The sequence below is a fragment of the Lontra canadensis genome, unplaced genomic scaffold (assembly GCF_010015895.1).
Source record: "Lontra canadensis isolate GAN:19392208 unplaced genomic scaffold, GSC_riverotter_1.0 scaffold16, whole genome shotgun sequence".
Classification (NCBI taxonomy): Eukaryota; Metazoa; Chordata; class Mammalia; order Carnivora; family Mustelidae; genus Lontra; species Lontra canadensis.
Genome location: NW_022631010.1, coordinates 530,920 through 544,642, shown reverse-complemented (window position 1 = coordinate 544,642; position 13,723 = coordinate 530,920). Strand labels below are relative to the sequence as shown.

General features: G+C 36.5%; 1 protein-coding gene across 2 annotated transcripts in view; it reads right to left on the bottom strand.

Annotated features, from left to right (window-relative positions):
• Positions 1-13,723, bottom strand: part of LOC116868473 (ubiquinol-cytochrome-c reductase complex assembly factor 1) — a 96,414-nt gene that overhangs the window by 57,673 nt on the left and 25,018 nt on the right. For both annotated transcript variants that reach the window (XM_032858798.1, XM_032858800.1), the window contains exons 4-6: positions 13,522-13,629; positions 6,210-6,282; positions 271-328 (exon numbers count right to left, since the gene is read on the bottom strand). In XM_032858798.1, the coding sequence (XP_032714689.1) occupies positions 271-328; positions 6,210-6,282; positions 13,522-13,629 (239 nt within the window). The remainder of the gene's footprint in view (positions 1-270; positions 329-6,209; positions 6,283-13,521; positions 13,630-13,723) is intronic.

Below are 13,723 nucleotides of genomic sequence, written 5' to 3'. Positions count from 1 at the left end.
TCTCTTAGAGATAGTGATAGCATTGTTCACCAAGTTAGGTGTTCTTTGAGAAAAGCTTACAAATATTAGTTTCTTTCTGGGACTATGCTTTGACCTTTAATAAAAATGTGCTTTAAGACACTAGTTATTAAAATGAAAGGAACAGTTTTTAATGCCTGAATAACTGCCATTTCACATCATCAGCCCTGCTGAAGGCTATACCTTACGAGTTAGCAGTGTTTCAAAAAAAAAAAAAAAAATTTGGTGACTTCACTTAAATTGCTCACTTACCAGACGTGAAGTAGAGTTATAAGAAACCATGAATTGAATGTATCAGGCATCTGACACCCTAGAAAATAACAATAAAGTATAAATACGTGAGGGTTTAGAGAAGGAATATTGACTGTATTTTAAATATTGGTAAGAATCTGTTCAACTCAAATATATGGCAGTTACAGTGTTCTCTGATTATGAGACCACAGAGAGGGCCAGTGGAACCAAGGCAAGATGATGGGTCAAAAGAGCATTGAATGCAGTCAGACAACCAGCCTTCTAGTTCCAGCCCTGGTACCACTTTGCTGTGTGGCCTTGGGCAAATCGCTTTTCTTCTCAGATGCTCAGTTTTCTCACTTCGCATAATGTGGCCTAGATGATCTGTATGGTTCCTTCCAACTTATATGCTATTTTCCCTTCCTAGTCTCAAGTTCATCTGGAAAGCTAGGCCGACACTACTTTGTCTACCACACTTAAGTATAAGTGTTTTTCACTGTTGACCTGCTGAGAAGTCTAAGTTCCTCTAGTTTCTTTTTCCTGTCTTTCTTCCTTAAGGCGACCCAGTATGCTCGAACATACTGGGTATGCTGAATGATTCACCCAAAATAAATGACCAGGAGAAAGAAGTGAGGCTCTAGGGAGCTGTAGTTGAAAAGGAAAGCAGATTACATCTAACAAAAGGCCATTCATCACCCCCCAGGAATGACAAAACTTTAAGACACTAAAACTCAGGTCACTGCTTAGACATCCATGCCTCTCAATTCTCAGATCTCTAGGAAATGCCTCTGGCCTAGATGAGGGGTCCCCCACTGAATGCACCTTCCCTATTACATGACAGGGAGAAAAGGTAGAGCAAGAAGATGAAGAAAAGTGAGTATCAGTGCTCAGTTTGGGCCCTTCGAGTAGAATCTGCCCTTTGAGCAATGACTCAAGAAAAAAGGGATATTTTCTGCCTTGTAAACAATACAATGTACTAAATGATAACAAACTAGGGCCACTAGGAGAGAAAACACAGAGCAGAACCTCTGTGAAGCACACTAACACTACCAATAATAATAAAGAGCTGCATTCCTTGTGGGCTTACTTTGTGTGAGACATTGTAATTGATGCCTACATGCATGACTCAATGAATCCTACCAACAGGCCTATGAGGTAGATATTACTAATACCCTCAATGACAGGTGAGAAAATGGACTCTTAGAGACCATGATAATTGCCCAAGTCACACAGCTACGAAATCAAACATCTAGGATCAAATTCAGATCTGCTTGATTTCAGGCCCTGTGGTCTTAATCGCTAACTAATTCTCTAATACTAGTATCAGAAACTAACATTCACTAAAGGGCCCGTATTTTCTGCCAGGTCCACTGCTAGTCATGGCAATACATGATCTTACTTAATTCTCACTTTAACCCTGAAGGGAGGCATTATAATCCTCCTTTTAGAGATGAGGAAATAGGATCAAAAAGGCTAAGTAACTTGAGGGCAGCCACAATATAACGAGCTAGTGATTGGGCTGGAGTTTAAGTCCAGATCTGTCACAAAGTGACACCAAAATACTCTGGTGAGCTTACTGGGAGGTGCCCAGCAGTTGTCAAGTGGACTTCCTCTTGGAACCCAGTAGGAGGGAGGTGAAGGCTCGCCTGGCCAACCATCCAGCTATTAAGACACATGCCATCGGAGAGTGGGCCAACCACCCTCCACCTAGAACAAGAAGAGCCATGAGAAACTCTCAAGCCCAGATCTGAAGTTGGGTCTTTTTTGGATGCTAGAACAAAACATTAAAAAGAAAAGTTTTCTTGGAAGTCTGTCTTTCAATCTGGAAAATGAAATTTGGCTGCTTCTAAAGGACAATCTGTTCAACTGCTACCTCTACATCAAAGCTTCTCGGCAGCCTCCAGGAGCCTTTCCAATTCTCTCAGAGACAGAATCAATTCTTGGGCTGGAAAGCACAGACAGACAGACAGGCCAGCAGCTGGACTTGGGTCACAATTTTCCATCCTGGGGGTCGGCTCAGGGCTAACGATGGGAAAAGAGCTGGCATACGGACTCCCTGTACCCAGCTGAGCCAGAACAGAAACCCACAGGGTAAAGCCCTGAGAAGTAAGACCACTGAATGACCATAAGCATCACAAAAACAGAGTAGATCTTCAGCTCAAAAAACTGTGTTTAAGCACGTCGAAGTTAAAATCTGTTACTGCCTTTTGTCAAGATCACACTCTTTCACCAATACACGCTTGGCGCATTATTTCCTGAGGCTAGGTACTTTCTTCCTCAATATCAAGCTGGATAAAATTAAATAATTCATCACTGTTATGGATTGGCAGGATTAACACAGTTGTTTGTTTAATGCAGCCTCCAGGTCAGACCTCCCGATTCAAAACCCTGACTGTACCTCTTACTTACTACGTGACTCTAGGTAAAGTTACTTAGCCTTCTCAGTGCCTATGTCATCTCTGTAAAAATGGGGAGAACAAGAGAACCTACCTTATAGGGATTTGTGAGGATTAAATGAGATAAGGCCTATGAAATGTTTAGCAAAATGTTAATATTTAATAGGCACTCAATAAATATTTACTATTGTTTCTCGGTGAATTATTTAAACAGTAGGGTTTAAAATATCTTAAATAGCGCACTATTTAAGACTGAGTCAATAAAATGATGAACCTCAATCACTGACTCAGAACTTATTAAGGAAACTCCTCTCCAAGGTATTAAGTCTCTTAAGAGCTAAAGACAAAACAGTTTTCATACAGAACGGAATTTCAGTATGGAATTCAACACAAACTTTATTGATTGGCCCCATCTGTTCCAAAGTGCTCCTCATAACAGAACTGATCTCCAAAAGACCAGTTAGCAAACCACTGCATTCTCACAGAGGTTACACTCCTTGATGCCACAAATGGAATACACCATCAGAACATCTTGGAAACAACAGGGGGCCATAAATCTCACCAGTCAGAATCCCCAAGGTTGAGGTCACTGGATCAAGACCTTTGAACACGTTGGCTCTGAGATGATAGAGAGTTGGACATTTTATGGGGGCCGATCCAAGAGGCTATAGGGCTACTCACAACTCATTCTTACACAATCTTCAGGAATTAACACTGGCCTCATTTTTTTGGAAGAGTAAGGATGAGAGTGCTGAGCTACCTAAGCCTCTCTATCCTTTTTATTTTTTTTTATTTTTTTTTTTAAGATTTTATTTATTTATTTGAGAGAGAATGAGTGAGAGAGAGCATGAGAGAGGAGAAGGTCAGAGGGAGAAGCAGACTCCCCAAGGAGCTGGGAACCCGATGCGGAACTCGATCCTAGAATTCTGGGATCATGACCTGAGCCGAAGGCAGCTTTCAACCAACTGAGCCACCCAGGCGCCCTCTCTATCCTTTTTAAAAACTACTGAATGCTCAGGACTCTAAAAGTCAAGCCCTAAAATACCAAAAATCCAAGGCAACAGCCACTTTAAAAGTGTAATCTTGGGAAGTGATATATATATTCTCTTCTTTTACCCCAAACCTGCCTGGCCTACTCTTTAGAACCTTTCTTTAGAAGATGCAAGCAAGTCTCATTGTTTCATAGATATTTATCTGCCTCCAAATCGTATTTTTCAGATTGGCTCCATTTTTTATTCCTAGCCACAGTTCAGAACCACTTTGGTTTCATTTTAAAATTTAATCTACCCAACAACAACAAAGATGGACCACACTAGAGCATTAATACAAATGAACAAGCTGTAAGTCTAAAAGCCAATACTTTTTTTTTTTAAGATTTTATTTATTTATTTGACAGAGCGAGAACACAAGTACGCAGAGAGGCAGGCGGGGGCGGGGGAAGCAGGCTCCCCGCTGAGCAGAGAGCCCGATGCAGGGCTCGATCCCAGGTCCCTGAGATCATGACCTGAGCCAAAGGCAGAGGCTTAACTCACTGAGCCATCCAGGTGCCCCTAAAAGGCAATTCTTAAACTGGGTCTTAAAAAACCATAAGCAAGAGTGGTATCACCAAAATGTGCTGCCTCTCCAGGTAACAACTTCAAAGGGCAAAGCTAGAACAAAGTTTATTGAGGTGAACATACTCTAATATATGTAAACATCAATTAGTAATATTAATAGAATACCTCCTAGGAATAGTTCTTATTTAAAAACAATAACATATAAATATATTAAAATGAATTATAATTTCTAATTTGGAATTACATTCTTTCACAGGTCATATGTTATAGTGAAAAAATTCCTGGCCTTTAAGCCAAACAACATAGGATCAAGCTAAGCAACTTTGGGAAATCACTTTGCCTTTAAGTTACAACTGCTTCTGAAAAGAAAATAAAAATGAAAACAAGAATACAAGTCCTTCCTATCCTACAAGGTTTTGTAACCCCTAAATGAGCCAAATGTAAAAGCACACCATGTAAATGTGATCAGCATGTAATGGTAATAATTTGTATAAACTTTTATTTTTATTAGTAGTTAACAACAAATTATAAATTGAAACATGATATGTTACCTTAAACATACAATAATCTCAGTATTCAATTTATAATATTAACTCAAGGATCTTCAATAATGAGGACTGGCTAAGACAAGGATAACTAGTAAACATCATTTCAAATAATTATAAATTTATTAGTTATTTATAGAATCAAATATTAAACAGATATCTGAGGATGAACTTTTAAAAAGATCTGATGAAAAATACTTGGGGAGATGGATTCCAGAAATCACTTAGGAAAAATCCAGCTTCAAATATTAATAGTTTCTTCATGAAATAGATAAAGAATATTTTCTCCTTTCAGACTAATTTCTCCTAAATGAGAATTTTTTAGAGATTAAAAAGAAGCAAGAAAGTTTACTTTTGTCCCTATGAGTAAATAATAAACAGAAGGTAGACACTAAATCAGGATTACAACTCAGTAGGGTATGTATTTTAAGTTTCTAACATAACATCGATCTGCTGAAATTATAAAATCACCAAAACAACTTGCATTTGGTTTTTAAAAACCAAAAGTTATTAAATAATCCAAACTGCATCTAGCTATCTTCCTTATTATTAACATAATTCTATGCAAATATTTGCTATCCATGAAAACTATCAAGTATACACAGTCAAGTGTTTGTGGCTTTCAGGATAATGGCTATAACCACAGATGTGCACAGCACACATTTCTTTCCAAAATCTGTAGAACTAGAAACAGCTTCAACTTTCTCAATTACTTTAAAAGTACCTGCTTGACTAACTTTATTTGTAACTAAACAGTTGACAGCATCAAAATGAATACTATGTCACTATAATCAACTGACAGTGATGATCTAAACCAGCAAAACCCCTTTGGAAAACAATTTACTTTCAATGGGATATAAATAATAAAATTATGTGTGTGTGTGTGTGTGTGTATGTATATATACCTTTGACCCAATCATCCTTCAACAGAAAGAAAACAATCATTAGGCATCAACCAAAACAATTAAAAACTAGAAATAAAAGAGGAATGACTGGCAAAAAGTTCACTTCACCCAAAATGCTAAGTACAACATCCAGAATGTAAACAGGATTTGTTTACTATGAGTACTCATATGTAAAAAGATGCACGTGTGGAAAATGTCAAAGTACTAGACAAATTTTTGGTTTCTTCTTTTTTCTAACTTGTTAAAATGTCTTACTTATAGGGTTTTTTGCCCTTGTTTATTCTATTAAAAGAGAAAAATAAGCAGCTTTTATTACACACTTTTGTACAGGAAAAATTGTTTCACTAGTGACTCAAAACTGACCCAGTCATAAAAACGAAAAATAGGTGGTTTTTTTTTTTAAGATTTTATTTTTAAGTAATCTCTACACCCAACATGGGACTCGAATTTACAACCCCAAGATCAAGAGTAACGTGCTCTACCGACTGAGCCAACCAGGCACCCCATGAAAAGTAGATTGATTTTCCTTTTCAGAACTATCAAAAACAGTAAACTTACTTAGAAAGAATTCCTCGAAGTCAGTTTTCTCCACACAGCTAGTATACATGCGCAGGGCCGCAATCTTAATCTTCTAGACAAAAAAATAAAAATAAAACCAAACTCAAGATATGACCAAGTATGTTCCAGTGCTAGTAGATGTAGTCGTAACATCTTATATTTGTTCAACCAGGAGGATGAGTCCAAACCTGTCTCTAGGCAAATTTAATAGCTAAACCAACACAGATTATTTCTTTCTTAAAGCTAACCATTCACAGACTTCACACAATTTTCACATTTTATGAGTTAGCATCAAAATGTCAAAAAGATTTTTCCAATATTTATTTATATGAAATCTCTCCTTTAATTCAAACTTACTTCATCACATTTGAGCCTCTAAATCACTGTTCAGCATCACTCACATTAACTCTTTATAATCTGAAACCCCTTCTATTAAAAAATTACCCATTCTATGACCAAAATCAAACAAACAAACCAAAAACCCCCTCAATCCTTCAACCTTACTTCAGAAGCACTACTATCTATTCTATATGTCTTTTTTACACCTTGGGGAAAGAGTCATTTTTTTCTATATTTTCCCTAGTTTTATAGTTTGCTGATTAAGAGAAGGCTGTGCTTACCACTAAGGGTTTTCAGCGAATGCAAAATATAGTAAAAGGATCAAAATTTTACTACTTCCCAAAGCACTAAGAATTCTCTTAGAATCTTGACTTGAGTGGTGGTTTTAATTTATTCACTGTATACCTAAGATCTGTACATTTTACTATATGTACATTATGCCTCCATAAAAATAAATCTGAAAGTGAAAAATAAATTCTTTTAAGAGTTAAATTGTAGATCTGAAGACCAACTCAGTGCTAAAGTAAGGAAGATTTTCTAAGAACTTTCAAAATATTTCCTGAAGGATACAATTAAATAAATTAGTCCAACCACAAAAGTCTTACAACAGCTAATATTTTCTTAAAATGATAGAGAATTACAAACTCAAATATGCAGACTAAAAAAATGCAAAAACGGAGAATGAAATAGCAACTGAAGAAAAAACAATCTAGAATTTAGTAAAGCTATGTTATTAAGGTTCAAATTCACCAAAAAATACTATAACCAACACTATATCATGCTCATTTCTCAAACACTCTAGGGTCAGAACAGCAGTGTCTCTAATGGGCAGAAGAACCCATAATAAATTAGAGAAGGATTATGTCTCTAATTGTAATTAAGATTTTTTCTTTGCTAATTTGAGGTCTGTCCGGTTTTCAAGGCTTTCAGAGTAAAGCTCATATAGGGGAAAACAGAATAAACATATAACAACTGAAAAACATCTATCTACATGGGTATGAATCAGCATTCAAAGCCACTTTAAACAAAATCTATGGTAAGACACTAAAAAGAGCAAATTAAACCTAAAAGCAAGCAGAAAGAATGATATAATAAAGAACAGAGATCAATAAAATTAGAAACAGAAAAATAGCACAGAAAATCTAAGAACCCAAAGCCAGTTCATTAATAACATCAGTAAAATTGATAAAGTGTTGACAGAACTGATCAAGGAATAAAGAAAAAACAGAGAAGATAATAATTACCAGAATCAGAGAAGTTATCACAACATATCCTAGAGATATTCATAAAATAATAAGGGACTATTATGAACACCTTTAGGACAACAGATACAATTATTAGAGAAAATGGACAAATTTCTTGGAAAAAAACACAAACTACCAAAACTCCCTAGAATAAATAACATGAATAGTCCTATTATCTACTAAAGGAATGGGATTTGCAACAACAAAAAAAAGCCTTCTCCAAAGAAAACTCCATGCTCAATGGCAACATCACTCAATGTTTCTACCAAACATCTAAAGAAATGCTATGAAATCTACATAAACTCTTCCAGAAAACAAAAGGGAAGAACACTTCTTAGCTCTTTCTATAAGGCCAATATTACCCTGATATCAAAACCAAAGTCATTAGAAGAAAATAAAACTATAGAACTACAGGCTTCATGAATTTAGATGCAAAAATCCTTAACAAAATACTAACAAATCAAATTCAGCAATATTTTAAAAGGACAATAAATCACAACCAAATGGGATTTATTCCTGAAATGCAAAGCAGATTCAACATTCACAAATCAATCAGTGTAATTCACCGTATCAGCAGGCTGAAAAAGAAGCCTGTTTAACTTCGTTAACATCTGCAGTTCTAGGAAGTATCTGACACAGAACACATTTTGGGGAGTACTGGTCCGTACCATGATCAAACTAATGACATCCTAGTATCATTATCCTAATGCTTTGGTTTTGACCACCCTACTTCTATCCTCAGGCAGGGAGTTAAGGACTCCTGTTACCTCTTCACTTCAGTGAACAAATAGTTTATTGAGTACCTAACTCAGTACCTGATGTGGATTTGGACATCAGGAAGAAAGAAGCGAACGATGAAGTAAAAAACCCCAGCCTTCACGAAGCTTACAGCCTACCTCAACTATAGACACATTGAAAATTTTTTTTCTTTTTTGCCTGTAAACATAGGAAAAGACACTCAACTTTATTAGTAACCAGAGGAATGCAAACTAAATAAAAAATACTATATCACACCATCTAATTGGTAAACATGAGACAGTCTGACAGTATCAAGTGTTGGAAATAATTCTGAACCTTTAAACCCTGATGGACATATAAACTGATAAAACAAGTCATGAATATAATTTAATACAGTTAAAAATACTCATAGACTAGTACCCAGCAATTCCATCTCTCTCTCTCCATCTCTCTCTCTCTCTCAAGAAACTCACGCACAATTTAAAAGGTACTGTCATTATGAAAGAGCTAAAACAACTGTGTTTGGTAGAGGAATAGTTAAGCTATAGTTTAATTATACAATGTTTAGCTATTCAGCAGTTGAAATGAAAAAAAAAATCAGATCTCCACTCAAAGACATAATGTTGACTAATAAAAACAGGTTGAAAAGTGAGATACTGCTTAGATAGTTTTCCTTAATACAATATATTATATATGTTGTTTATGGATAATATATGAGTGGTAAAAGATAAAAAATGTACAAGGGAATGACAAAAACCAACTTTAGAACAGTAATTATCTTGGTGGGGAAAGAGAAGAAAGGAGAAATGGGCTAGTTTACTTTCTGTAAAAGTTTATCTTGGAAAAAATAAAACTAAAGCAAATATGGCAAAAATTAATATTTGTCAAATGTGGGTACTGGTATATAAATGTCAACATATTTACAATTTTAAATAAAATTTCTAATGGCCTGTTTCTTGATTTTTTTTTTCTAACTCCACAGTTTCCTCCAGATCCTCACATAAAGAGAGTCCTGTAGGTTCATTAATTATTCTACCTAAGAAAGGCAGATTTGCCACCAAGACCCAAATCTTCCCTGAAGAAGGCTTTCCCCCACAACATGTTCATGAAGAAAGCATCCATTACAAATAATGAAGACCTCACCAGACCACCAGTGTATTTATACACTGCTCATAATGTGGCAATCAGGAGCATTTTATAGTTCCTCACTTTTCCTGCAGTGAAGCCAAGCCTTTATACTTGGGTGAGCCATTTTCCTGGACAAATGTCTAAAGCAAGTCCCCTAAGACCATCACAGAGGGACTGGAAATAACAACTTGGGGAAAGAATTTCTTCAAGGACTCATGCATTAATATAAGTTAAAGAGGTAGGTGCACTAAATTCCACCCAGTCAATACAAATTGTTCTGGTTCTCAGAAGACTTCATGTTTATTTCATTGTAACTCTGGAAGACTTCATCAGTGTTTCTGATGAAAACACAAGCACCTCAGGCAGCTTTAAGAAATGAAAATCAGCTCTCCCACTGACTACTGCATCTTGTGCCATCTTACAAGATGAAAAATGAATATAGTAAAAGGTCTGCACTAACAGCTCTGTGAGAGTTGAAGGGGCTTTGAAATCATCTGAACCTTCTATTCTGTACTGGAATTCCTTCTACAGCATTCTTGATTCACAGTCAACCATCTGGGCCACTGTTCAAACAAGTCCAATGACCTCGGGAGGTTACCTATCCCCCTGAAGGACAGTTCTTGTTAGACTTTTGTTTTATTGAATGTAAATCTGCTTCATGTAACATTCATGAAAAGTCCACTGCCCAGTGGAATACTTTACTTAGATTAAGTCTTTTCTTTTCTTCTTTTTTTTTTTTTTTTTTTTTTGACAAATACTTGAGAAGAACCATCATGTCTTCTCTTTTCCAGGGTAGGCATCCCTATTTCCTTCAACCACTCTTCATTCAACAACCCACTGAGCCACCCAGGTGCCCGCCACTGCCCACTTCTGAATACATTCCAGTTTGTCAGTGTCCTCCAGAACAGAAATCATTTCTTGGCTTTATGCTAATCTGGAAACTGCCTATTTGACATGCAATTGAACATGGGAAATGTCCTTGTCTTGTCTGATATTGCTACATAAAGATAATGGAAAAGACTGGTTATTTCTTTTTTTTTTTAAGATTTTATTTATTTATTTGACAGACAGAAATCACAAGTAGGCAGAGAGGCAGGCAGAGAGAGAGAAGGGGAAGCAGGCTCCCTACCGAGTAGAGAGCCCGATGCGGGACTCGATCCCAGGACCCTGAGATCATGACCTGAGCCGAAAGCAGAGGCTTAACCCACTGAGCCACCCAGGTGTCCCAAGACTGGTTATTTCAAGACAAACAGGTTAAGGAAAAGCTACATTTAAATTCCTAAATATGAATCTAAAAGAAAAATTAAAGTACATATGAAAATGTTACAGAAAAAAATGGGGGAGATGGTTGATACTGCTGTCAAGCACATATTTTACTCCCTAATGAAAGACATGTAAAAACGCAAAACTTAAAGATCTTTCCAGTATAATCCAAGAGCCTGATCAGATATCTGAGTCAAATTTACCAAAAAGGGTTTGCAATCGATATATCTTTCTTTCTTTCTATTTATTTACTTATTTAAAATAGAGAGAACGAGAGAGCAGGCAGCAGAGGGAGAGGAGACTCTCCACTGAGCAGGGAGCCCAATGCGGGACTCAATCCCAGGACCCCTGGATCATGACCCAAGCCAAAGGCAGACACTTAACCAACTGAACCACCCAGGCACCCAGGGCTTGCAGTCTTTCCAAATGTAAAGTTATACCTATGTTTCCCACCGAAATTATACTAGAATGTCATGTTTGATGTTTTGATGTCAGAAATTTAAAAATAAAGGTTACGAAAGTAGACACTGCACATCATAAAGCCTTTTAAAATGCAAATATTAAGTACTTAGTTGAAGTCGCAAAGGAACCAAGAAAAATCAAAGGCTAACTTAAACTACAACAGTGAAGAAATTTTCCTGATGATTTAGTAATCCTCCAAATGGTAGCCAACTTTCCCTCTGGAATCATAAAAAAACAGACTAGACAAAGCAATGGTAGCAACAAAGTGGAACTCAACCATCAAGAAATGAATAAAACAGTAAATTTTTCCCTTTTTTTTCTTTCTGCTCTCATTTCTCTTTTCTCTTAATTTCTAATTTTCAAACAAAACACATATTTTAAGTTTTAAATGCCATAATCACAAACCTTCTCATAAGAAAAAGGATTCTTGTTAAAAACATTACCAAATATATCAATGATTATCATTTGCCAAAAGATTAAGATATAAAAAAGATAACTTTGATGAATATAACTAATATTTCACTGACGATTAAGAAGGCACTTCATAATCTTAGAGTCTCAAGAACATCATTACCTGTGTATGTGTTACCTTCTATACTTTCTAAAGCCCCTTAAAAACAAAATGTTTGTGGAATCACCATTAGCTTTTCAGAATTTATGTAAAAAAGAGATTATAGAGAGAAGCTACACTTGCTGCAGTGAGAATTGTTAGGAAGAGAACCAGACATTGCAAAGAGAAACTACAAGTAAAGTCTGTAACAAAACTGAAATTCTAATTTTAATCCATCCTGTTAAAATGGTATAATTGGAATTATTTGATCATTTGTGGCAAAGCTACGAAGTTTTCTAGAAAAGTCCTCCCTAGACTGCTTTGTGTTGACTTGTTTTGATGGCTATATAACGTATGACTGATTAGGCTTATCCAACATTCTAGCAACCTTGAAAAACATTAAAAGGCATTTCTGCTATAAAGTTAGAGAAACGCTAGCACCAGGAGACACATTGGGCTAATATTTTATTACTTTAATTGGTTAGAGGCACTTATAAAACCCAGGGGCAATACGCACCTGATGCACAGAAGACATTCATTCATTTATAGCAACAACTATAAAGCAAATAACATGCTAGGCCAAGACTTGACTAGGAATGACATAGCTAGCAAATCTCCCTCCATCGTAAGAATTGTAATAAATCTTTTTTTTTTTTTTTAAAGATTTTATTTATTTATTTGACAGACAGAGATCAGAAGTAGACTGAGAGGCAGGCAGAGAGAGAGAGAGGAGGAAGCAGGCTCCCTGCTGAGCAGAGAGCCGGATGTGGGGCTCAATCCCAGGACTCTGGGATCATGACCTGAGCCGAAGGCAGAGGCTTTAACCCACTGAGCCACCCAGGCGCCCCAAGAATTGTAATAAATCTTAAAATTGATTAATTTAAAAATGATTATTAGTAAAATTTTAACAAAAGTCACTACAATGACCTAGTGAAAAAAATCACTTATGAATATGGATTCATCAGAGAGTAACATTTCCTTAAGAATGCTATCCATCAGAACACTTTGCCCATCCACTGCCTTAGAACTCATTTGTATAGCATATCACACAGCAAGAGCCTGGAAAGCCCAGTTCTTTTGGGGGGGGGGGGGTTGGGGTTTTTTTTTTTTTTTAAGATTTTTTTTTTTTATGAGAGAGAGAGAAAGAGAGAGAGCGAGCACAGGCAGACAGAATGGCAGGCAGAGGCAGAGGGAGAAGCAGGCTCCCTGCAGAGCAAGGAGCCCGATGCGGGTCTCGATCCCAGGACGCTGGGATCATGACCTGAGCCGAAGGCAGCTGCTTAACCAACTGAGCCACCCAGGCGTCCCGGAAAGCCCAGTTTTATTGGCTTAGCTTGTGCTGAAATACTTTTAAGGAATCAGGTTAAGGGAACAGAATACTCCAGACCCACACGTTCCATAGATCTGACTCGAAATGGGGCGGCAGGGACACAACACATTCTGAAGCTCTCAAAATAATGCATGAATTTCACAAAAGCAAAGCAGAAGCTTTAAAAAACAAACAAACAAACAAACAAACAAAAAAACTATGAGGAGCAGAAGGCATAAAGCCCAAAAAGAAAATGAGAAGAATTTAAAAAGAATTTACCCATTTACTGTATTTCAAAGGTCCTGTAAATCCCATAGCTTCTATTATCTTCGTGAAGGCACCGACCTTCTCTTCAACAGGCTGTGGGGAATCCTTGGTAGTAGAAAGCTATTTCATCAAAAAGAAAGGGACAAAATTAGTTGCAAAAAAAAAAATTTTAAGATTTATTTATTTTGAGGGGCAGAGGAAGAAAAGTATTTTT